This window comes from Sodiomyces alcalophilus, assembly GCF_042370955.1.
Source record: "Sodiomyces alcalophilus JCM 7366 unplaced genomic scaffold ACRALscaffold_2, whole genome shotgun sequence".
Taxonomy (NCBI): domain Eukaryota; kingdom Fungi; phylum Ascomycota; class Sordariomycetes; order Glomerellales; family Plectosphaerellaceae; genus Sodiomyces; species Sodiomyces alcalophilus.
The window spans coordinates 8,059,444-8,084,917 of NW_027263533.1; the positions used below are offsets into that span (position 1 = coordinate 8,059,444).

Here is a 25,474-nt window from a genome sequence, read left to right on the forward strand (position 1 = left end):
ACAGCCTATATATAGCTTAGCCTCCTACGAGCCTAAGGTGGGGAATCAAGGCAATCTATTATATCTCTATAGCTCGGTTCGGTTGATTATAGCTTTATGTTATAAGTAGCGACTTAGTATAGCGTATTACCCTTAAATAGATAAAGGACCCGAAAAACTAAACTAAGATATCTAGGCCTACCTTTATACCTTCGTGTGCTATTCTTAGAATAACTAGGGTCGCCTATTACCCGCTATATAGTTATCGCTTAATAGTAAGAAAAGCTTAACGACCTAGCTAAGCCTTTTTTCACTAGAATATAGGTTCTATATTAACCCTATCTAAATCCACGACCCTATACCCGTATACCTAAAGGAAGCCGCCGCTTATAATCTACTAAGTCGCTTATAAGGGGCTATAGAGTTCGTATAGACAGCTATAGCCTTAAAGTAACTATAAAATAAGGAAACTAGGAATAAGAGGCAACTCCTAGTAGAGCGTTTTAAAGTAAAAGACCTCGCCTAGCTTTTTATAACTAACTACTCCACGCCTAGACCTTTAAAGAAGCTAAGTTAGCTATATTAAAGGTATAAAGTAATAAAAGTAATTAACTCCTATATCGTCGAGTTAGATATACCTTTAAGAATATATTATAGAAAGGCGAAGCCGTCACTATGCAGAACGGCTTAGGCAGTGTGATCTCGGATAAGTCTTCGATAACAGGTATGCTCAAGACCACAAAGTGTATATAACTAAAATAATACATATAATAAGGTGACCTTTAGAAAAGGTTCCTAGAGGTGCGCGCTGCTCTGATCAGGGTAACGTAGCTTAAACGAAGTGAATATAATAAACGTGGCAAAACTTAGGGTTAAAAGGATAATGATTATATAGGATAATGAGTATCCTTTATATCCGGGTAGCGTCGCTATGTATATATAATATATAAGATAAATAAAAAAGCGCGCGTCTTATAACGTTACGTGACGTCCTAACGATATAGTACTAGGTCTCCGATCCACCCCTCTATAATCGGCCCTAGTTATCTTACTTATATCCTTATGGCTATAATAACTCTAAATATAATCAGGTTACCCTGATTAAGCTAAGTATAGTCTAGTAAAACTATTCTAAAGACTCACTTACGCTTACGGAGAGTCCGTCCGCCGACTATATAATCCTCCTTCTCGGTATATACTTTCTCTATAATAGCCGTAACTATATCCTTATCCCACTTAATCCTAGTATTATACCGTAACCATCCTTCCTAGGGAATCGCGCGTAAAGGCGGTATATATAAAGAACCGTTAACGGCGGTATCGTGAAGTATCGCCCTATAGACACTATTATATAAATAAACCTAATTATCTCGGGAGAATAAGCTAGGTCTAATCGGACCGATATAAGAGTCTATAGGGCGAGGATTATATAGTCTATAGAATAGGTAACTACAAGACATCTCGACGCCCTTATCCTGCTCCTTTATATCCTTAACCTATTTACCTTAGATATTAATCTTCCTAGGCTATACTAAGACCTTCTTTAGCGATATCTAAATAATCTCGTAGCTATTTAGGTTAATATCAGTAAACTTAGAAGATTTAGAGGACTTAGGAGTCTTCTTAGGACTCTTCGTAACCTTAGCGATCTTCTTAGGCGTAACTAGTGCCGAGGGCTTCTTAGAAACAGCCTTAGGTGTCTTAGGGCGCACCGGGATACTAGTATCTTTCTTAGGCTCCTATAACTTAAAAGCACTCGTAACTAAGGCCTAAGTCTTCTTCTTAGCCTAATCAGAGGAACCAGGGGCTATAGGCTTAGATTTAATAATAGGTTTATTAATAGGAGTAAAACCTATACTCTTAGGAGGAGGTGGTAAAGGAGACTAGGGAACTACCGGGACTACTAATATCTTCTAATAGCCAAAACCAAGGATTACTCTAATATAAGATAGCTATTCTTCCTTAATATAACGCGTATAAGCGGCGCTATCACTCCCATAGTAACGTCCTTACGTAAACCGGTAAATCTTTAAGCTTTAAGGGAATAAGTAGCCCTCCTAGATAATAGCTCGTATCTACTCGATAATAAAGAGGCCGTATAAGTAATTATCCGTTTAACGGGGACCTGGAATAATATAGAAATAGTGAGTAAGGCTAGAGACGGCCTTATTAGGTGTATTAATGCTACGCAGCTAACCTATAGCGTACTTAAATAACCGTAAGAGGCGGTCCTTAGTATTACTAGTATTCTAAATACTATTATACCTATATATACACTATATCTCTTAATCTATAATTAGACTAATAAAGTGATTATCGAAGCAATAAATAATAGGGATAAAGCGACTTCTCTTAATACGGTTAATTACCTTAAGCGGCTAAGGCGAGTAGACCGCCGTGCGGCTATTTAACTCCTAGTAAGGCGTAACACTAATCCACGCTAAGGGACGGGTATCCCCTTATCTGCGTTTAAATATAGCACGTATTATATCCTCTAAACTGCCCCTTTCTAGCTATCTCTTATTTATTAGGTTATAGTATATCCTAAAAGACGACTATACTGCCGGGTAAGTATCTCGCGGTCTCTTAGCGAACGTGCTCACTATAGGAATATAAGGCAGCATTGCATTAACCGTGACAGCGTTAAGTTCGCTATCCACGGCGTTCTTAAGGAGGCGCTAAACTATATATATATTATCCTTAGGCTATTAAGGAAAACCTATAAAGGGAGCGGCGTTATTAGGGACGTTAAATAAGCGATAGGGTAGCCCTTGCATAGGGAATACCTATCGGCTATTATTAGGGTTATTAATACGGCGGGGGCGTATAGTCTTATTGATAGTAACACGGGTAGCGGGCATAATATTAGCGGTAAGGATAGGACCGGCGGGAGCCGGCTCCTAGTAGTTAGTAAGGGATATAGATATTCTTAATATCTCTATTAGCCTAATCACGGTAATATATAGACGGGGGAATACAGGAAAAATATATAAGGGTAGCGGGGGTAATAAGCGGCGAAGAAATAGATAGGGGTAAGTTAGAAATAAACTTAACGATATAGGAAAAAGAGAAGAAGAGAGGGAAAACGGGTTAACTAGAGCTAGTGATAGGGGATATATATCCTTTATCGACGTCTAATATTTCTGGGCGGTGCCTCCCTTATAAGATTAGCTTTAACTAGAGTTTTTATTACGGCTACTAGTTAAATAGGGCCGTGATTATTAAGGAAAGGGTAATCCTGATACTATTTATGGTTTTCGGATAAAGGCAACTTAGTAAATTAGGCGCGGGATCTAAATACGGAAGTCGGCTTACTATATAACCGATCTAATTAGACGAAAAGATTAAATAGTACCTTTTTTATTATACCTATAGTCGCGACTATATAATAAAGCGATATAAGGAAGGTAATCGTGAATTACGCTTAAAGTCTAATCTTTTTAGTAACTTAAAATAGGCTATTTATTTAACTACGCCTCCTTAAGTCACTAAAACTATAAATCGCGGGGCCACGTTACTTATCGCCGAGGGATATAAGGCAAAGGGCTACCGGCCGGAGGCGTATCTTTTAGGCTCTACGTCTTTATATTATTATATAATTCGATATTATATTTCCCTTAAACTTCTTATTAATAATAATAATAAGATTATCGATATATCCGCTAAAGCTCTAATCACGGGGCTTAATAACCTTAGCTTTTATAAGCGTAAGAAAGCCGTGGCTTATTAGGAGTCGGTCTATCCTATACCGTGTTTCTGGTCTAAGACACGACTTATCGCGGGTGCGGTTAATAAGTATAATATTTTTACGACGGTCTAAGATATAGTAGTGAGTTCTCTTTACGCTTTTTATCGTGTTACCCTAATTAGGGTAAGCTAATATTATAGGTGTAGGTAAACTCGTATTTTATTTAGTACGAAGTGGCTAATAAAGGTAGTATATCGTATATTAAGCTGGACTTCGTGGGCTAGGTTATCTAAGGTGACTCTAAGGCTATTATTATAGGCTAGGTATAGGATAGCCTATTAAATCTTACTAATAGAGATATAGAATAGGAACTATTTAAAAAGGTAAGGTCTAGTAATAGTTTATCTTTATTTCGTCGCCGTGTATTTATAGCTAAGGACCTCGCTAGTCTATAAAGGGAGTATATTATAAAGACGGTGACCCGGGCTTATACGGTCAGAGCCCTGATTATCCAGGGGTCCAGGGTTATTAATAAGGTGCCGTGCTAGTGCTATAAGGAACGGTGGTTAGCTATAAGTGATCGGGTTAATAATAAGATCACTTATCCTTTCTTCGAGTACGTGTCGCTTTAACGTAATAATCGATTTCCGGACTACGCTAACTACTATTTTCACGAGATAGCTTATATATATTATAATAATAAACTCCGAAAGCAGTTCTATTAGTCTAATCAGGAGGTCTTATAGCCAGATAGTGACTATACAGGTATTAGTCACTCTAATCTATATACTAAGGACTTACTAGTACTACTATAATCCGTATACGATAATAAGATACGTCCACGGCTTTCGCCTTAGTACGGTGTCTTCGTGGTAAGCACTATTACTTTATATTATAAAAGTGCTTAGTAGATACGTGACGTTTATAGAGGAAGGGGTCTTAAACCGTGGGACTATATAATAGTATAGGTCCCTGTGTTAGCGTATAAATATAAGGACGACCTCGAGAAGTTCTGTTATACTATTTAGAATAACCCGATAAAGAGGGATCAAGAAGAGACGGTAGAGTGGTATTATATCCCCTTTATCTCTGGGGCTTAGGTTTAGCGGTATAAGTCGGAAGTATACGGCCCTAGTAATAGCGATTATAAGAGTAAGCCGGAGTAAGATATAGATAGGTGATTTGGGTGGTGATTACTATAATCAGGGTAACCTTAGTATAATTAGGATATTTTATTTCGGTGCGCGGCGTAAACGGGTAAAGGAAAGGTAGATAAATAATAAATGTGTTTAGTGGATATATCTTTACGGTGTCCACTTAGTTAGTGCGTGTAAATAGAAAATAATAATAGTAAAATATAAATAAAAGGAACTAATAAATAAAATAATAAGTGGAAGGGCGTGGAATAGGGTGATTAGGGTAATAAAGGGTAAACGGGGAAGAAATAGGAAAAGAGCGAGTTAAGGAGTCCTAAAAGTAGTGTTTTTATTTTAGGGGGTAGTGGTTAGTTTTCGACGATAAGCAGATAGCGGTGCCTTATATATCCTCGGCCCTAATACTATATATAAGACTCCTATTAAGTATAGTATTACTATAATCAGGTTAATTAGGTAGGAAGTAATAGTAGGGAATAAAGTATAAGGTTCTAGTATAGTCCTTATACTCACTTAGGTTAAAGTCAGGATCTCTAGGGATATAGACTTCGACTCTTCCTAACTACGTCGCTTTCCGGAGCTCCGCTTCTAACCTCTTATAATACTCGCCTAGTATATCCCGAAGTCTTACTAACCGTCGTAGGAGTGCGTTAACGGTCTAATTAGGGGAACTAGCGTTATCTTAACGCTTATTATCCTCGGCCTTAGCGTCTTTATTAGTCGATTCACCTAAGAGGAGGGGTGCTTTAACTAGCTCTTTATCGATAAGGGCGCCGCGGGCAGGGTACGTAATTATTAGTTCTTTAGTATAGTCCCTTTTTAGTATTATCTAGTCTTCTGGCTCCTAGTATCCGTCTTTATCCTGGATAAATTTCTTAAGGCGGTTAGCGGTAAAAGTAACGCCCTAGAGCTCTTCCCCTAATAAAGTTAATAACCTAAAGGTCTTATTATCCTAATTAGATAATATAATACGAAATAGGCTATTCTAGCGGTAATCTAGCTTTTTATCGCGGCTTATATTAATAGCTAGCTTAGTATCGTGTATAAGGATAAGGTCGCCGACTCGGAGTCTTTACTTACGCAGGGTCCTAACTCTTAAACGGTTAATAGAGTCCGTCTTCTACTACTATTACTTATTAACTATATCGGTAATAGTCCTCTAGTCGGCTTCTAACTAGGCGAAGGCCCTTAGGCGCAGCAATATCTCTTCCTTAGGGGTCTTAACACGGCCCTAGTTAAGCACTCTCTAAGTAAGGCAGGTCGTCTTAATAGGCATAATAGCCTTATAGCTATAAAGGAGGTAAAAGGGGGTCCTTTTAGTAGATACTCGGATAGTTATACGGTCCGCGAAAAGGATTATAGGCAGGATCTTATATAATATACCGCGGTAAATCTTCTACTAGATAGCTAGCGTGTAGGCGATAGGCTTATATCCTACCTTATTTAGACTATTAGCGCGGGGGTAGTAGGCAGAGATAACCTTCCGCTTTATTAGGTACGCCCGATTTAGCTTAATCACGCTACCCTTATTCTTAGGACCTCCGTCCACGATAATATACTAGTATAGCCTATACCGGTAGATAACGTCTTCCTATAAGAATATCGCGACGGCTCGCGACATATTCTTCTATAGTAGACGGGCTTCGACTTATCCCGTAAATATATATCGAGCCTTTACTAAGTTGTAGCCACTAAGATACTGGATATTAAGACTTACTTATATAAAGGGGAGGGCTTATTAAGACAGTTAAGTAGCGATTAGGGGATCTTCGCGTGCTTTGCCTTAGCGGCTTTAATACTCGGCGTATACTTCGATAACCTCCTTAGTCTACTTATAGATACCGTCCTAGGTATATAAGGGGGTAAGCTTTTAGTATATCCTATCCCTTATATAATAGCCTAACTTATCGTGGGCCTTCCTAATTAGGGTAACCTAAGTCTTTTTATTATTAATCCACCTCTTAGGAGTCGAATCTTTCTTAGTGACTCTTATCTATAGCAGACCGTCCTTTATAAAAATATAGGTCGATCGATCTTTAACGCGGCGGGCGTTATAAGGGTCTATTCTAAAGGGTATCCGCAGGCTTATTAAATATAAGGCCACTTATTAAGAGAACTAGCTCTAGGTAATATCCGGGTCTAAAACGTTTTTAGCTAGGGTAGGGTTATTAAACCTTTTATCCGTATCCGTAAAGAAGATTCGGCTATTAATAAAGTCATTAATATCTCCCTCCGTAGTATCGTTAGCCTAATTAGACGGAGTAGCAGGTATCCTCGAAAGTCTATTAGCCGTAGTATTCTTAGTTCCCTTAATATATTTAACCTCGAAGTTAAAAAGTCGGATCTAGGTAATCCACCGAGTAATAAGTGCGCCGGGCAGGTCCGTAGCAGAACCACTAAGCTAGGATACTAAGGCTTAAGTATCTGTTTCTAGTATAAAACGGACTCCGTAAAGATAGTTACGGAGTCGGCGAAGCACCTTTAACACTCCCCTTAGTTCTAGCTTACCGGCGTTATAGACCTTCTTTACCGGGCTTTATCTACCGCTTTCGTACCAGGTAATAGCTCTTTTCTTATCGATATACTAGCCTAAGATCCCGCCCTAGCCCTTAATATATACGTCGATAATCACGTAGATAATACTAGCCCCTTTACCGTACTTAATAGTAATTAGAACTAGTATAGAGGTTAGGGTAACCTTAAGAGTGTCTATAGCGTACTACTAAGGCTTACTCTATAGGAAGATAGAAGTCTTTTTTAGCAGGTCTATTAACGGCCCCGCGATAATAGCGAAGCGGTAGATCTAGATACGGTAAAAGGTAGCGAGACTAAGAAAAGAACGGACTTTAGAAATAGTCCGGCACTTCTACTACTTAGTTAACTTAGCCACCTTAGCCTATTTAGGGGAACGATTATCGGTTCCGTATATATAGCCCACGATAATAGCCGCTTTCTAATACTATTAGCTTTTAGCGCTAGCTATAATACCTTTAACGAGCTTTATATTAAGAAGGACTTTATCGATATTACTAATATACTTAGCCACGTAGTAGCGAATTCTAGGTTTAATTAGGGTATTATCATAGGTAATAGTCGGCCCTTTAACCGCGATATCGTTAATAAAGGGTCGATAGCACTAAGGAATAAGGTCGTAGAGGATACGGGTTATAGTATATATAAATTAGGCTACTAAGTTAGTCGCCCCTTATAGAAGGGTATATATCCTAAAGAGTCCTAAAACCGTGGCGAAGGTCGTTAAGTCCCTTAATTCCTTATTAAGGGTAACCTAGTCGTAGCCGGAGAAGAAATCCAGAAAGGAAACCATTTTATATATACTAAAGTCCTCGGAAAACTCGTTAGCCCTAGGCAGGATAAAGGCATCGCGTAGGGTAATAGCGTTAATCTTAGTAGTAGAGTTAATAAGGCGTATATTACCGTCTTTTTTCTTTATAAGGAATTAGGGGTTACGGTAGGCCGCGTGGCTTTCCTTAATAACCCCCTTATCCTTCTTATCCTTAATTATCTTAACGATAATAGACTCTAGGGCTCTCGGGATAAGGATCCCTTTCGCCTACTATGCCTTATACGGAACCACCTTAATCTTCTATGGCGGGGCGACTCTAGGGTCGAGCCTCCCGTATTCCTACTAATCCTACGCGAGGGCAGCTTCGCGGTTTAGGAGGGTCTTCGTTAAGAGCTCCTTTTCTATAGGCAGCAGATAATCGGCAGAGTCTAAGATATCTTTAAGTCGCTTTTCCGTAAGTCTTAAGTAAGGGGTAATCTTAGAGAACTTTAGGGTGATTAGGCTAATAAAACGGTCATCTTCCTATTCCTATATATCCTCGGGGATTTCCGCTATAATCTTCTGCTTCTAAAGGGGTCGCCTTTAGGGACGGAATTATCGGATAGCGTGTCGTTTATAGGGTGAATCTTAAGGGCTTTCGGCTTATATATAGTGTAGATAGCCTGATTAGGCCCGTGGTATACCTCCTCGATTAGGTCCTAGTGCCTTTTCCTTTTCGCGGTCTATAGTTTCTTTATAGCTACTACGGCGGCGCTAGTAATACGCGCGTCTTCGGCCCTTAGAGCCGATAACGCTAACGACTAGTAAGACTTCTACGCTTCTAACTTAATATTAGTATAAGTGATTTAGTATAAATTAGGCTAATTAGGGTAACTATAATAAGGACTTATAGAAAAATATAGTAATAGAGGAAGAAAACGGTGTTTATAGTATTATAGGGCTTCCTTATTATATTTCCTATACCCTTAGCCCTAATTCTATAGCATCGCCCTTAAGGCCACGTATACCCTTAGCAAAAGTGGCTTAATCTCCTTAGAGAACACGAAGGCTACTAAAAACGCTATATCGGTATCCCTAATTATATATTAAATCTTATTACCCTCCTTTAGAACGTCTAAAAGGTAACGGTTAGCCTTTTCCTTAACGGATAGCGAGGTAGCGGCCCTAGGCTAATAAGTAGGGTCGCTATCCTAGAGCTAATAGTGATTAGCCTAATCAGACCGATCCTTATCGATCTAACGCCTTTTATTAGCCTTATAGTTCGGCTAGCTCTAGTTCCTTAGTATCTCCTCGATCTACTTATAATAGGCGATAGGTATAAGAATACGGGTATTACCGAGTATAAAGTCGGTATCGATCTAACTATCCCGGAAAGAAAAGGACGCTTTAGTCTCTTAGATCCACGGTATACTAAGCAGTATATCGGGCCCTAGACCGGGGAGAACTTAGAAGTTAAAAACGCTACTCTGCTTACCGACCTATAAACGCTCCATAAGGTATCTAGTATATAGTTACCGCTCCCGGTTATTAACACCCTTAATTCGGATCTCGGTCTAACTAATACGATATTCTAAACCGAAGCGTTTTATAGTGTTTATAAAGATAGTGTTAAAGGTAGCCCCTATATCGATAATAGCCTTAATAAAAACGTCGGGGTTATACGTTAAGGCACCCTTACGAGTAAGCCTGCACTTTAAGACTATATATCGGGTAATAACTAAAGGGTTATCGGTCTTAGGGACGGCCTCCCTTTCGACGATAATAAGGGTATTCGAGTTAGCGTTATTAGGTCGGGTAAATAAGACGGTGTACCCCTTAGACGAAGGCGGGGGAGGAGGTATACTAGGGGGACCTTATCTATTAAGGAAGAAGGCTTTATTAGCGGTTAGGCGAACGATCTTACGCTAAGGCTAACCGGTCTTAGCGGCACGTATCCTCTTATTATTTCTTAGTCTTATATCCGGGTCGCTAATAAGGTGATACTATAAAGGAACTTTAATCCGGAGATCCCTGATTTACCTATCTAGGTCTTTCCGTGCTTACTCTAGGTCGTAAGGGTTATCCGCGGAGGCACTAGCCTTACCTTTACCTTTATTAACGGCCTTAGGTTATTACTAGTCGGGCTATATCGGCGCTTCGTCTATCTCCACTTCTTCGTTAATAACCTTAGTTATAATCGGGGTCGGTACCCGGTAGCTAGGACTAGGGTTTAACTTCTATAGGCGTTATTTAATAACCTAATCAGGGAAACGGATAACCTTAAAGGTGGGTTTAATAATCCTCCTACTCCTAGTCGTGTATAGAGGCTATACGGGTGGCTACTCTTTCCGAGTATCCTTCGACACGGTATAGATATCCGCCTACTAATAATCGGATATAATAGACACGAAATTAACGCTAGTGCTTACTACGGGAGCCTTAGCCTTCGCTTCTTCCTCCTTTAACCTAGTATAATATTCTAATATCACTCTTATAACGTCTTCTATCTTAATAGGGAGGCTTCCGGAGTTAGTGCTAATATAGTAGGCTTTAGCTAGGTCTTTATACTTCCCTTAAAGGCGCGTGCTAAGCCAGTAAAGGACGGACCGCCGGTGCGGCTAGTCTTACTGCTTAAGGTATATATCCTAGGGGCAGGGCTGCTATTCGTTATTCTAGTCTAAGGCGAGGTAGTCGGGGTAACAGAACCTAACCAGGTACTAGGTCTTATCTAGCTATAATACCGCGCACTACTCGTGGCGGTAACGCTCCTATCTATTATAAAAGTAATAGGGGGGTTAGTTATTAATAGGGTGGTATTATAACGGACCGCCGGAATAGGGGTAGGAATTCCTATTCCTATACCGCGGTAATCCTCGCCTATACTATATATCGTCCTTATATATACTAACGTTAGTCTAATTAGGGGTAATATAATAAGCTGCCGGAGCGGCGTCCTACCTCTCCGAAGTGGACTGCTTTAGGGCGGTATAGAATAGGGTCTTTAGGTAGGGGTTAGTAGCCAGGATCGCGTTAACCTTATCGGCTCCTACTCGGCGCGAGAGGGCCACGACTTAGGGGACCGCGTTCCTAATAACGCCTATACTATTATAGACTATAAAGATAGCGCACTTCTCTAAAAGCTCCGTTAACTTATCTATATCGCTCCTTATCTATACGGCCGGTTTAGGCACTATAATAGGCCTCTATAAGATAGTTAGCGTATATATTATCGGGTTAGCCTAATTAGGCCGAGGCATAACGGCTAGTATCGGTTTAGTGGTTAGCGTAAGGGTAGGAATATCTATAATACTCGCTACTTCGTTAATAGGCCGCCCGTCGGCTACCTAGACGTCTTCTGCCTACTCTTTTAATATATCTAATAGATCGTAATACCTATATAGTCGGTCCTTTAGGTTAATAAACTTATACTTTATCCGGTTAGCGAGCTATATATTAATATCTCTATATAAGATAGCGAGGAAGATATCGTAAAGCTTATAGTCTTCGATAAAAGTGCCGCTAACCTTATCTACTCTTGACTTCTAAACCGTGACGCTTATTAATAGCTGCTTAACCTATTAAACGGTCTTAACCTTTTCGTGCTTATAAGTAAGTTATAACTAGCGTACTTAGTTAGATAGGTTAAGCTATTAGTCGGGATCCAGGTAAGAGTATTCGTTAATAAGCCGTTACTTTAAGTGCTTTTATCGGCTACCGGATACTTTAACTAGTTATATTATTTTATTAACCGTAGGACGGATACTAGGCTCCGTGAATAGGCTAATATAGGAGATCTTATCGGCCTTACTAAGGCGGTTAAGCTTAGTATAGTCTTTATAGTCCCTAAGGAAGTTAGATAGGGCCCTTCTATTAAAGCGAGGGGCCCCCGCGGCGAAGGGGTTTAGGGGCGCGCGAGATATAATAGTAGCTTAAGTCTTTTTATTATCGTATAGGCTAATATACTAGTGGATAGCCGCGAGCGTCTCTAAGGTAAGGCTTGCCTTAAAGTTCTTAAGGATATTATTAGAAGACGCGATATCCGTGGTAGGTGGGCGAGCCTACTAAGGAGCGCTCGGTCCGGGGGAAACGGGGGGAATAGGGGGAATAGGGGGAACAGGGGGAGCTAGCCCGCCGATAAGGGTCGGGTTACCCTGACTAGGCGAAGGGGAGGCCGATACGGCTCCGTAGCCGGATACCGGGGCGCCCTAACTATAAGCGACGGTTATTAACGGGCCGATACCGGGGTCTACGTCCCCTTACCTAAGCGAGGCGGTCGTAAAAGGAGGGTTAGCCGTAGGAGCGGCGTTACCCTAATTAGGCGTAACCGTGGTCGTTAGGGTTAGGCTAGCCGCGTGCGTGCTATTATTATTAGGCTTAGAGTCGCTATAAACTATAACTATAGGGGGAGGGTCGCGATAATCGGTCCACTACGAGGCCGTTATATTATTAAAAGGGGGGGGTTAATCTGTTATAGTAACTGGTTTAGGCAGATTAGGGGAATCAGGGTCTTTAAGAAAGAAAGGGTTAAGAAATAAGAAGTAGTCGTGTATTAAGTCTATAAGTCTAAGGATAATTCTATTTAGCGATAGGGGGTAGGAGCCCTTTTCTTAGGGGCCTTAAAGGATATAATATAAGTACTCTCCGCTAAGGCTTAGGAGGGAACCTACTATAGTTAGACTAATAGAGATACCTATAAAGAATAGGATAAGGTATCGCTAGCCGTTATAAGAGATTAGTTTAAGTCGTATCCGGGATCTACTAACAGGTTTACTTAACCGCCGGGTCTATAAGGGCGCGGTATCTTAGGGCTCCTTAATAGGTTCTTCTAACTATTAGGGCCTTATATAACTAGATTTTCTTAAAATTCTTAGGGCTAGGGACTTACCGCCGTTTATATAGGCCGTTATTACCCTAATTATAGTAAGGTTAACCCTACGCCTTTGTTATTTTATACTTAGAGGGTTATAGTAAAAGATTTTTTTATATCTAGGCTCTACGGCCCCTAATAGTCTATATCCATAACTTTTCCTATTCTAGTAAGGGAGCGCGCCCTCCGTCTCTATATCTATACTATATCCGGAATCTATCTTATAGTTAATCTATTCTTCGTTCCACTTATCGTACCTTTTTCTTAACGGTTTTTCGCGTTTCTTCCTACCTTCACCTCTTCGGCGGTAAGGGCCTGTCTCTCCGTCTATAGCTCTTATCTTATTTTTAGTAGGGAGGATCCGTCCTTATTTTCTAGTTATTAGGTTTTATTAAGACCACGTGGGGGGGCAGGTTTCCTAGGCTATTATCGTAATCTTAATACTAATTTCAAATATTAATACTTTATTTTAATCTCGGCCCCTTAGCCGTATACTTCCCTTCCTACTTCCGTAATTAACGTATAGTTTATTTGGGTAGGCCGGAACTCCCCTCGAGTATTTTCGGTTACCCTAATCAGATAATCAGGACTTCCTAGGCACCGAATAAATCCGCCTCCGAGCATTAATTATAAAAAGGCGAAGCCATTACTATACAGAACGGCTTAGGCAGTATAATCTTAGATAAGTCTTCGATAATAGGTATACTTAAGACCATAAAGTGCATATAACTAAAACAATATATATAATAAGGTGACCTTTAGAAAAGGTTCCTAGAGGTGCGCGCTGCTCTGATTAGGGTAACGTAGCTTAAACGAAGTGAATATAATAAACGTGGTAAAACTTAGGGTTAAAAGGATAATAATTATATAGGATAATAAGCATCCTCTGTGTCCGGGTGGCGTCGCCACGTATATATAATGTATAAGATAAATGAAAAAGCGCGCGTCTTATAACGTCACGTGACGTCCCAACGACATAGCACTGGGTCTCCGATCCACCCCTCTATAATATCCCCGCTTCTATATCGATATCCTAAAGCGAGCTAGCCGCGACCCCCTTCTAGGTAAATTATAACCGACCTATAGCCCGAGCCGATCCGGGACGCCCTCCACGGTAATAAAGAGTAAGAGGTAAAAAGTAGTTTATATACACGTAATAAACGGTAAGGTCACGGCGTGCAACACAAAGTATTAGTATACTAGGCAGGATACGCAGAACCTACTTAGGAGCCACTAGATACTATAAAGGATCCTATAGCGTTAGACGTTTTTAAAGTAAAATACGGCCTAGCCGATATAAACGGCTGGTTACAGGTTAATCGCACTAAGTAAGGCCGAATAATTATATTAGCTAGAATTAAGGAAAGGAGAGGAAAAGGTCTATAGAGAGGCGCAGGATTTACTAGGTTTATACGAATCCGCGGTAAGTGCAGCGCGAGGTCCGAGCGTCGGTTCTGCGTGCTGGTTAGCGGTTCCGGCCTTATACCGGAACTATACTTTTAAGGGGTTAACCCGTAATATTACCCCCCTCCCCCCCCCCGGGGCCGTAATAACTAAGCGCCGAACCTATTATTTTCTAAACGCGTTATAAGGGAGGCGTGTATCCTCCCTTATATCGGGTATATTCGTGTCGCGCGGCGTTCGCGGCGACTTTGCTCCTAGGTCGCCGGCGTTCCGCGTTATACTAAGCGCTTACCTTTTATATCTAAAACCCCCGGTTACCCCTTCCTCTTTATTTATAAACTATTATAATAAATAGCTTTATAGGCTTTTATCGTATTCTATAGTTCGATATCGTAATATAAGTATAGCTTTGCCCGGTTTTTTATTTATAGTTAATTCTTCTTTTATAAGCCTATAATGTTATTTTAGTAGTAAGCTCTGTCGCTTATTCTATGCTTAGGGCCTTATTATTCTCCGCTAACTCGCGACATAATCGTCCTATACTTATAGTTATCTTATTAATCCGTAATTTATATCTTCGTTTATCCTTCTAACTATTATAAGTTTATCGATAAGCCCTTATATCAAGCCGGCTAAATAGTGGCTAATAGAGTGCGTATAGATATCTCCTCTCCGCTATAGCGCCCGCTATGCCCGCGAGGGCACTATTAAAAAATAGCCGGCTATCGGCGATATCGCGCCCCCTCCCCCTACCTCTAATAGCGAAGAATATAGTCGATCGGTTAAAAGCATAGCTAAGGAAGCCCTCGCTACTATAGCGAATACCGGTAAGCGTCCGGCTAAAAAGGAGGTTTATAATACGGCCTAATACTTTGCCGCGAGGATCCTACTAACTCTCCGGTAAGCCGCGACGCCTACTAAGCGTTAATATAGCCTAGCTTACCCCCCCGGCCGCCTCCGCGATACCTTCTATCGCCCTTATACCGACCGTATAGCTAGTATTAATTAAAAATTTAACTAAATATACTATAATTAATCTAGGCCTAGTATAGCCTATAATAAGCCTAAATACTACGAATATACTATAGGATCCTACCTATACCGCCCTATAAGTATCCTATAAGTTATAGGCGAGGTTATTACGACTAACCTTTATAGCTCCCCGCCACCGCTATGCCTTTTATTAAGCCCCTGGCCGACACGGGTCGTGTTATACGCGATAACCCCGATAATAACGATATAAGTGTCTCCTTCTCTTTTATATCCTTTTCTAGGTTATTACTAACTTAGGCCTAGCTCCGCGAGGACTATAAACTAGCTTATAGTAACTACTACGCCTCTTTATCTAAGGCAGCCTCCGCCCCCACCGCTAACTCCGCCCCCGCCTCCGTTAATAATAGTAAGGGTCTCCGCCGCGAGGTAACGGCCCTCCGCTATAAGGTTTTCTCGTAGGGCGTAGCGATAACGCGCCTCCTAAAGGGTATCCTCGCCGCCCTCTAGGAAGGTAGCGGTCCTGTTACTAATAGTAATAATAATAATAACCAGGAGGGCCTAGGCGGTAATACCGCTAATTAAAGTCCTTTATAAAGGCACTATCTATCTCCTTAGAAACCGGTAAGGGGGCTAGTAAATTCCCCCCCTTTAATTAACTTAGGACTATAGGTTATACTCCCCTCGCCCTAGGGTCTCCTTATCTTCGCGTATTCCTTATAATATAGTCTTATAAAGGCCCGTTATTCTTATCCACGGGGCCGTGTTCTGCTTTAAAGGCGTTTAACGCCTTAATATCCTTTATGGCGTCTAATAGCTCCTAAGTAGGTTCGGCGTATTCCGCCTAACGTATTAGTACCTCGTGTCGTATACCGCGACCTCGCCACTTATTCTATGCGTATAAGATACTTTCTATTTCCTGCTCTTTATTACTATAAAGTACGTCTCTAATCGGTTCGGGCTAGGGGTCGATTACGACCTGGCTAGGGAGGGGGTCGCGGCTAGCTCGCTTTAGGATATCGAAATAAAAGCGAGGATATATCCCTAAGGGTATATCTAACTTAATAATATAGGAGTTAATTACTTTCGTTACTCTATACTTTTAGTATAGCCAGCTTAGCTTCTTTAAGGGTCTAGGCGTAGAGTACTTAGCTATAAAAAGCCAGGTAAGGTCTCCTACTTCGAAGCGCTCCGCTAGGAGTCGCCGCTTATTCGCGGATTCCTTATCCTATAGTTGCTTCGAGGCTATAGCTACTTATACGGACTCTATAGCCCCTTATAAGCGACTTAGCAGGTTAGAAGCAGCGGCTTCTTTTAGGTATACGGGCGTTAGGTTATAGATTTAGATAGGGTCGACGTAGAACCCGTATTCTAAGAAAAAAAGGCTTAGCTAGGTCGTTAAGCTCTTCCTGCTATTAAGCGATAACTACGCGGCGGGTAATAGGCAACCCTAGTTATCCTAGGAATAGTATATAAAGGTATAAAGGTAGGCCTAGATATCTTAGTTTAGCCTTTTAGGCCCTCCGTCGGTTTAGGGGTAGTACGCTATACTAAGTCGCTGCTTAATCCCTACGAGTTTATAAAAGTATCGCTAGAACCTCCTGGTCTAGTTAGAACCATAGTTATTAACGATTAAAAGGGGTATACTATAAAACCTAAAATAGTAGTTTAAGAAGCGTTCCGCGTAGGCCTCCGCTTTTATCGTTTCTATCGCTTTTAATATCACTAACTTTATTAGCCTATCTATAATTACCTATAAGAACCTCGCCCTGCCTTCGCCGGTAAGTAATAGGTCCGTTATAAAGTTTATCGCGAAGTAGCTATAAATTCGCTTAAGTATAGGTAATAGTTTTAGTAGCCCTCGCTTTATATTCCGCTACTAATTACCTCGTTACACGGATTATAGTTACGGATAAACTTCCGTATATCCTTATTTATACCGGGCTAGAAGAACTATCGGGCTATTATAGCGATCGTGTTCTCCCTGCCTAGGTAGCCGCCGATAATAGAGTCGTGGATCGCTTATACTAAGCGTCCTTTTAGCGGCGAGTCCTTTTTAAAGCTCGGGACCCAGAGACGATCCCGGAAGGTTATATATCCCGCGGGGTTAAGGGAATATTCCGCGATCTATAGTTATAGCCTAAGGGAGGGGTTAAAGCTATAAGCTCTTATAGTAATCACGGTAAGGACTCCTTAGTACTAGGGGTCGGTTATTAAAGTCTTATCCTAAAGTTATTAAAGGTCTTTATTTACTTTAAATACACGCTTAATAGATATTTTCTGTATTATCGGCTCGGGAATTATTTTTAGGATTACGGAGTTAGGTATTAATTAAATTACCCGCCCCTATTCCCGGTTATCTAAGCTATCCCTCGGGGCGTCCTATTTATAATAAGAGAGCGTATCCGCCGCGAAGTTCTTATTACCTCGCCGGTACTCTAGTATAAAGTTAAACTAGGCTAATTCGCTAGCCTAGCGGCTTTGCCTTTCGGTAAGGGACCGTTTAGTTATAAAGTACTTAAGGGCCTTATAGTCCGATAATATTATAAATTACTTATAGCTAGTTAATTCTGCCTTTTAGGCGAGTATATAGCTTATAATCGCTAATATCTCCTTATCGTGAATAGGGTAGTTATACTCCGCCGGAGTAAGCTTACGCGAGTAATATATAACTATATAGCGATATCCTAACTCATCCACTTAGGACAGGATACCACCTAACGCGTAGCCCGAATAGTTAGTCTCTAATATAGTCTTACGGTCTAGATTCTATAACTATAGAACGGGTTCTATCTAGAAGAGTCGTTTTAGCTCCTTAAAGGCGGCGTCTTCTTCGGCCCCCTACCTAAAGAGCCGATCCTTTTTTATTAATACTAAGAGGGGGGCCGTGATACCTATAAAGTCGTAGATAAATATCCGGTAATAGTTCGCGAATCCTAAGAAACTTCGCACCCTTTTCACCGAGGTAGGGGCTTCCTAGTCGCGGATAGCCTTTAACTTCTTAGGGTTATAAGACACCCCCTTACCCACGGTAATAATAAAACCTAGATATTTTACCGTTATTACGCTAAACTTATACTTAGCCGGGTCTAGGGATAGGCCGGTATCTATAAGCCTACGTAATACTAGCCGGACCTTTACTTTATAGTCCTTATAAGATCCGCTAAAATAAATTAGGACGTTATTAATATATATAGTAATAAAGTCGTTAAGGAACTCTTATAGGGTCTAGTTAATATAGCGTTAGAAAGTGGCGGGTACGCTGCTTAGTCCGAAGGGGTATACTAGCCACTTAAAAAGACCGAAGCGTGTTCTAAAGGCTATTTTGCTTTTATACCCGGGGGCTATACGGATCTTATAGAAGGCGGCGACTATATCGAGCTTTATAAACTACTTAGCGCTAGCCAGGTTATATAGGGTCTCGGTAATTAAGGGAAGGGGGTAGCGATCTTACTAGGTAATCGCGTTTAGGGCTCTATAATTATAGTAAAAGCGTAGCCCGCCCCCTAGCTTCTTTATAAATAAGACTAGTACGGTAGCCGCTAAGCTATTAGCTCGTATAAATCCCTTATCTATTAAGTCGTTAAGCGTCTTCCGGAGTACTAGTAACTCTTCCCTTAATATACTATAAAGGTGCCCCTATAATAAGGTCGGCTCGAGTCTATTAGGACCTTATTGTAGGGTGATTTCGTGGTTAACGCCTAATCGGTAGGGGGGTAAGTCGTTAGCCTTATTAGGCGTAAAGAGGTCGCTAAACTCTTATAGTATATTCGTAGGGATATAGTCCCGAGGGTCTATAGGTTCCTTTTTACGGAGGGCCTTACCGATATCCCGTATACTAATAGCCCGGATTAAGGCGTTAAACTCGTCTCTTTCTTTTCCCTTTAATCCCCTTCTTATCCGTCGTATCGTGGCTATAAACACCGATCCCGAGATAAGCCTTACCTCGCGGATAGCTCGTATATCGGCTAGTTCTTCCTCGCCTACTAGTCGTAGGTTAATATCAGCGACTCTATAGTATAACCTACGATTCTTCGCGTAATATATAATATCGTTATACTCTAGCCACGGTTTTCCTAGGAATATATCCTAGTCTAGTCCTTTTACTATATAGGCGAAGACTGGTTATATATAGCCGCTAATCTTAAGCTCGAACACGGCGATCCCGGCGCTAATAGCCGGCTTAGACGTATCTAAGAATCCTTTTAATAGTTATTTTTTTTATCGACTAATAGTAACTAAAGTCTTTAGGTAAAGCGTTTATTTATAATAGCGTAATAGTTATAACCCGTATCTATAAGAGTATATATATATCTTCTATTTACTCGCGTTAATATTAGGGCTAAATCGCCGCTAGCTAGGTATTTAAACGCCTCCTACTCCTGCTATAGGGCGGCTATCGGCTTTAATACCCGTTTTCGCGTTAAAGCTATTCTTTTCCTAACTCTTTATTATCCGAACTATCCGAACTTATAGCGATATCGCTATCTTCGGCCTAGACCTTCGCTACGCGGGCGCCCTTAGCCTTTAAGCCCTTATCCCGGGACTTATAGTTTATACGGATATATCCCTTCTTCCTATAACCCCAGCACTCCCGGTTATCGTAAGGTCGGCCTATAATCGTATCGGGTCGTACCTAATTAATCCCGCCTATTATAATATCTTTATTAGTATCGGTTCCTCGGTTCCGGGTTCGGTTCGGCGTATAAGTATTCCGGCTAGTTAGGCGTAGACCTTTTAGCTTCTAAGCGATACTCTAGACCTCGATAACCTAACTCGTATAGTTATAGGGTAACTTCGTGATAACTAAGGCGCTACGTAGCTTCTAGCTTAGGGCTCCCTCTAGGAAAATAATCTTCGCCGAGTCTACCTACTCGCTACCACCTACTTAGGCGATCTGTTTTTCGAATTTCGGTAAGAACTATAAAAAGGTTTACTCCTCGCGTTATCTAAGAGAATATAGTATAAGGGCCGCGCGAGGCTATTCGTTTTAGTCCTTATATATATAGTCTAGGTAAGTAAAGAACGACTCTAGGTCGCGGGTACCTCCTAGCCCCCTAGCGGCGTAGAAGGCTAACACTACTTACTAGGCACTCCCTTCTAAGTATAAGTTAATATAATACTATATTTCGGCTCGGTTATTAAATAAATACTTATCGAGTAAGAGCTTATCGCGTATCTACTATAACTAGGTAGCGTACTCTATTCGTTTTCTACTAAACTTCGCGGGGTATAGTATAGGCTTAGTATACGGTAGGCGTGATTCGCTTAGTTTCTATAGGACTATGATCTAGGGGAGGGCAGAGGTCGCCGGGGTTAAAGGACCTGCCACCGACTCGGTAAGCGTATTCGTAGGGGCTCCCTCTAAGGGGGGCGCGAGGTTAAGGGTAGGTTATTATAGGGCCTAGATATTCGCGTAACCGTTTATAAGTCGTTAAAGTAGCTCTTATTATTAAGCTATCTGCTCCTATAAGGGACCGAGCATCGTATTAATAGCTTCGGTGATCCTTCTATCTGTCTACTTAGCTAGCTTAGCGGGGTTTATAGGACTGCCGCCGCCTAATAGCGTGTTCGTATCTAGCTCTATACTAACGTAGCGTATAGGGTTCGCTAAATTCTAGCTATATAAACGGCTAGTTATAGGTTAATCGCACTAAGTAAGGCCTAATAATTATATTAGCTAGAATTAAGGAAAGGAAAGGAAAAGGTCTATAAAGAGGCGCAGGATTTACTAGGTTTATACGAATCCGCGGTAAGGGCAGCGCGAGGTCCGAGTATCGGTTCTGCGTACTAATTAACAGTTCCGGCCTTATACCGGAACTATACTTTCAAGGGGTTAACCCGTAATAGCCGATACGAATAACGGACCTTTATAAGACTATACTACGAAGTATACGCGAAAATAAGGGGACTTAGATATAAGGGGAGGATAATCTTTAATTATAAGTTAGTTAAAGGGGGGGAATTCACTAGCCTCCCCGCCGGTTCCTAAAGAGGTAGATAATACCTCCGTAAAGGACTTTAGTCGGCGGTATTATTACCCGAACCGCCCTTATTACAATTATTACTACCGCCGGTAATAGGATTACTACCTCCCTAAAAGGCGGTAAGAATACCCTCTAGGAGGCGCGTTATCGCGGCTCCCTGGCCTTAAACCTCCTAGCAAAGGGCCTCTACCTTGTAGCGGAGACCCTTACTATTATTAATAGGGGCGGAGGCAGAGGCGGCGTTAGTGGTGGTAGCAGCGGTAATACGGGGTTCCTTAGATAATAAGGTATAATAGGCGCCACGAGCTAATTCGAAGGCCTCGCGGAGCTAGACCAGAGTTAGTAGCGACCTTAAAAAGGGGCCAGGAATACTCACGTTATTATCGTCTAGATTATCGCGTATAGCGCGACCCGTGGTAGCTATAGGATAAATAAACTTAGCGGCCCTAGGAGGGAGCTAGGGATATTAGTCTTAACTACTTAGCTTATAGATCGTAAAGAACTTACCGGGCAGTAGGCGTAAGATCCCACGGTATACTCGTAGCACTTAGGCTTCTTATAGGCGGCGCCGGGCCTAGATTAATTATAATACGTCTAATTAAACTTTATTTTAATACCCGCGATATAATTAGCGTAGGGGCGGTAGAAATCGTTATAATAATAACTAGGGGAGTAGCTCGGGCCGCGCGGTCGCTTACTAGGCGTACTAGCCTACCGGAGAGTTAGTAAGATCCTTATAGTAAAGTGCTAGGCCTTATTATAAACCTCCTTTTTAGCTAGACGCTTACCGGTATTCGCTATAGCAGTAAGGGCCTCCTTGGCCACGCTTTTAACCGATTAATAGCGTTCCTTACTATTAGAGGCGGGGGGGGGGGGGGACGCGATATCGCTAGTAACCGGCTACTCTTTAATAGTGCCCTCGCGGGTATAGCGGGTATTACGGCGGGGTATAGATATTCAGACGCACTTTATTAGTTATAACCTAACTAGATTAGCGCGAGGACTTATCGGAAGACTTTTAATAGTTAGAAGGCGAGATTTAGGAAATTAATAAAAAGTTACGAGTATAGAGTAACTATACCGCGAGTTAGTAAGGAATAGCACGGCTCCTAGCACGGAATATATAACGGAGCTTACTATTAAAATAACGTTATAGGCTTATAAAGGAAGAATTAACTATAAATAAAAAGCCGGGTAAAGCTACGCTTATACTATAATATTAAACTACGGAATATAATAAAAGCCTATAAAGCCATTTATTATAATAGTTTACGAATAAAGAAGAAGGAGTAACCGGGTATCCTTTATATAAAGGGTAAGTGCTTAGCGTAACGCGGAACGCTAGCGACTTAGAAGCGAAGGCGCCGCGAATAACGCGCGACTCGAATATACCCGATATAAAGGAGGATACACGACTCCCTCGCGACGCGTTTAGGTAAAAAACGGATTCGGCACTTAGTTATTACGGCCCCGGGGGGGAGGAGGGGGGTAATATCACGGGTTAACCCCTTAACAGTATAGTTCCGGTATAAGGCCGGAACCACTAATCAGCACGTAGGTCTGACGCTCGGACCTCGCGCTGCCCTTACCGCGGATTAGTATAAACCTAGCAAATCCTGCACCTCTCTATAGATCTTTTCCTTTCCTTTCTTTAATTCTAGCTAATATAATTATTCGGCCTTACTTAGTATAATTAACCTATAACTAGCCGCTTATAATCCTTATAGTTAATTTAAGACCTAATCGAAATTATTATTTAGAATTAGTCCTAGGCTTATTAGTATATATATAGTATATACTACGTATATACTACACGGAACGTACTTACTAGAAAATAATAAAAAACGTCTAGCCACCGGTTAGGTTAGAATAATAAGCTTAAGCAGGGTATATACTCGTTAAATCAGAATAGCTAGGGTAGCTTAGCTTACCTCGAAAATAGAGTGATAATAGAAAAGGGGAAAACTTTTTACCTATAGCACTAGAGTAGAATCTAATTACCTACCTACGGTGTAAGGTATAGTGCGATCCACCCTATTCTATAATAGCTAATAATATTAAATTATCTAGTAGCTAATAGAAATAGATTATTATTATACTGTAACTACTACGCTTCTTACTATATCGAAACACTATATACAATTAGAGCCTGGTTCGTGTAACGCATATGCTAAGTATATGCTATTCGAGGCCCCTGCAAAGTGGTTCCTCATATCTATTAGATGTATTATAGTGCTTTTCCCCCTCCATTGCCTATATATTTAATATCGTAGACTAGTACTCTTTTACAGTCTATAATAAATATAAGTCACACTTCGTACGATATTAGTATCCTAACAGATTTCTATACAGTTAATTTAATTAACAGATCGATCGCCTAGTTACGTATTCTTAAGCTATACACTGTTTATAACAATTATAACCCGACGGCCGTATCGGGGACCTTAGGCATAAATGCCTAATATTTAGGGTCAGGATATTCCGACTGGGTTATTTCAGCGGGCTTAGACGTGTTGATTCTAGGTATGCGTGGAAGTAGTGGGCGGCTTGTCGGCTAATTCGTGGTATACATAGTGACATAGTTTTGCTTAAGTTATATAAATACAAAAAATGCACTTAATAGGTGTAAACCTAAGCCACACGCCATAGAAGGTATAAAAACCTAGTATTTCTAAGATACCTAGAATAAACGTCTAAGGAACGAACGCAGAGCTAAGCGTATTTAACGAACGGTTTATATAGCGGAAATTTCAAGGGTCTGTTTTTAAAACGCAACTAAATAATAACCAAAAAAGATATAACCTTTCTGTTTATCGTCTAAGATAGGGAATTAATCGAATTTAAATCTATCTTATTTTCAACCTTATACGGCCTCTGCTTATATCTGCCTAAATACCCTATCATAAAATCCATTGAACGAACGTCTAGTTATAACGATAACGACTCCCCTCTATCTTCGCCTATATACCAGATATCGCTAAGTAAATTATATACTAAGGATCGTTAATAGTAGGAGAAGCTTAGACGGTAGGTTTAATCAAGCGACGGGGCGGTCCTTTAAAGGACCTTCTTAAAGGACCTGATTAAAGGACCCGGATTAACCTAATTAAAGGACCCGGATAAGCTAATTAAATCGAGTAACCGGGCGGTCCTTTAAAGAGCCCGGATTAACCTATTTAAATCGAGCGACTAGGCGGTCCTTTAAAGGACCCGGATTGATCTGATTAAATCGAGCGACCGGGCGGTCCTTTAAAGGACCTTCTTAAAGGACCTAATTAAAGGACCCGGATCAAAGGACCCTGATTAAAGAACCCGGATTAACCTAATTAAAGGGCCTAGATTAACCTGATTAAAGGACCCGGATTGACCTGATTAAAGGGCCCGGATTGACCTGTTAAATCGATTAGCTTAGGCTTAGTTAAATTAAGCGATTAGGCAGGCCTTTAAAACGATAATATCGTGGTTATTCGTAAACGCGATTAAGCCAGCGCTCGTTAATTACGGTTCTGTTTGCGTTCGGGACTCAGACCTCCCTGCGGGAGAGAATATAATAGATAGAATAAGGGAAACACTACGGCGCCTATACATTTTAATATCGAGCCCGTAAAAGTGGAGTCATAATCCTTAATACTCTCTTACTTATAAGCGATCCATTTTTCTACGGTAAAACAAGACGTCGACGGGTCAAGGTACATACAGTTACATTATACTAATTCCAAGTTATCAGTTCCAGTATATCCTTCTAGGCTACCGGGTTTATAAGAAGCCTTTAACGCCTCCTCCTCGAGCGCTTTCGTCTATACCTAGGTTATAAATCAATAGAGCCTTAGATTGGACAGTACTTAAGGAGGCGCGCTTAAAGTGCAATTAGCATAATATAACTGTATATACCTAGGCCCGCCGAGACCTCGATTTGCCGTTAAAAGGTAGGCCGTGTATAAGTAAGAGAATATACTCCACTTTTACGGGCTCGATATTAAAATATACGCGCGCCGCAGTGTTTCCCTAGAATAAAAGCCTCTGATTAGCTGGATTGCTAAAACGGACCCATATATACGTACCACACCGGTAATTCTATCTAAATCTATTTCCTGTATATACTACGCCACACTCCTCTCCCCA

General features: G+C 41.0%; 1 protein-coding gene across 1 annotated transcript; it reads right to left on the reverse strand.

Annotated features, from left to right (window-relative positions):
- Positions 1–21,524: 21,524 nt before the first annotated feature.
- Positions 21,525–23,932, reverse strand: ACRALDRAFT_1069311 (uncharacterized protein; the record flags this gene model as incomplete). The annotated part of the gene is made up of 9 exons (XM_071017656.1): positions 21,525–21,680; positions 21,729–21,809; positions 21,860–21,926; positions 22,141–22,178; positions 23,284–23,325; positions 23,362–23,391; positions 23,473–23,484; positions 23,634–23,644; positions 23,923–23,932. The coding sequence occupies 9 exons, from the start codon at positions 23,930–23,932 to the stop codon at positions 21,525–21,527; spliced, it is 447 nt and encodes a 148-aa protein (XP_070878263.1).
- Between the last annotated feature and the right edge of the window lie 1,542 nt (positions 23,933–25,474).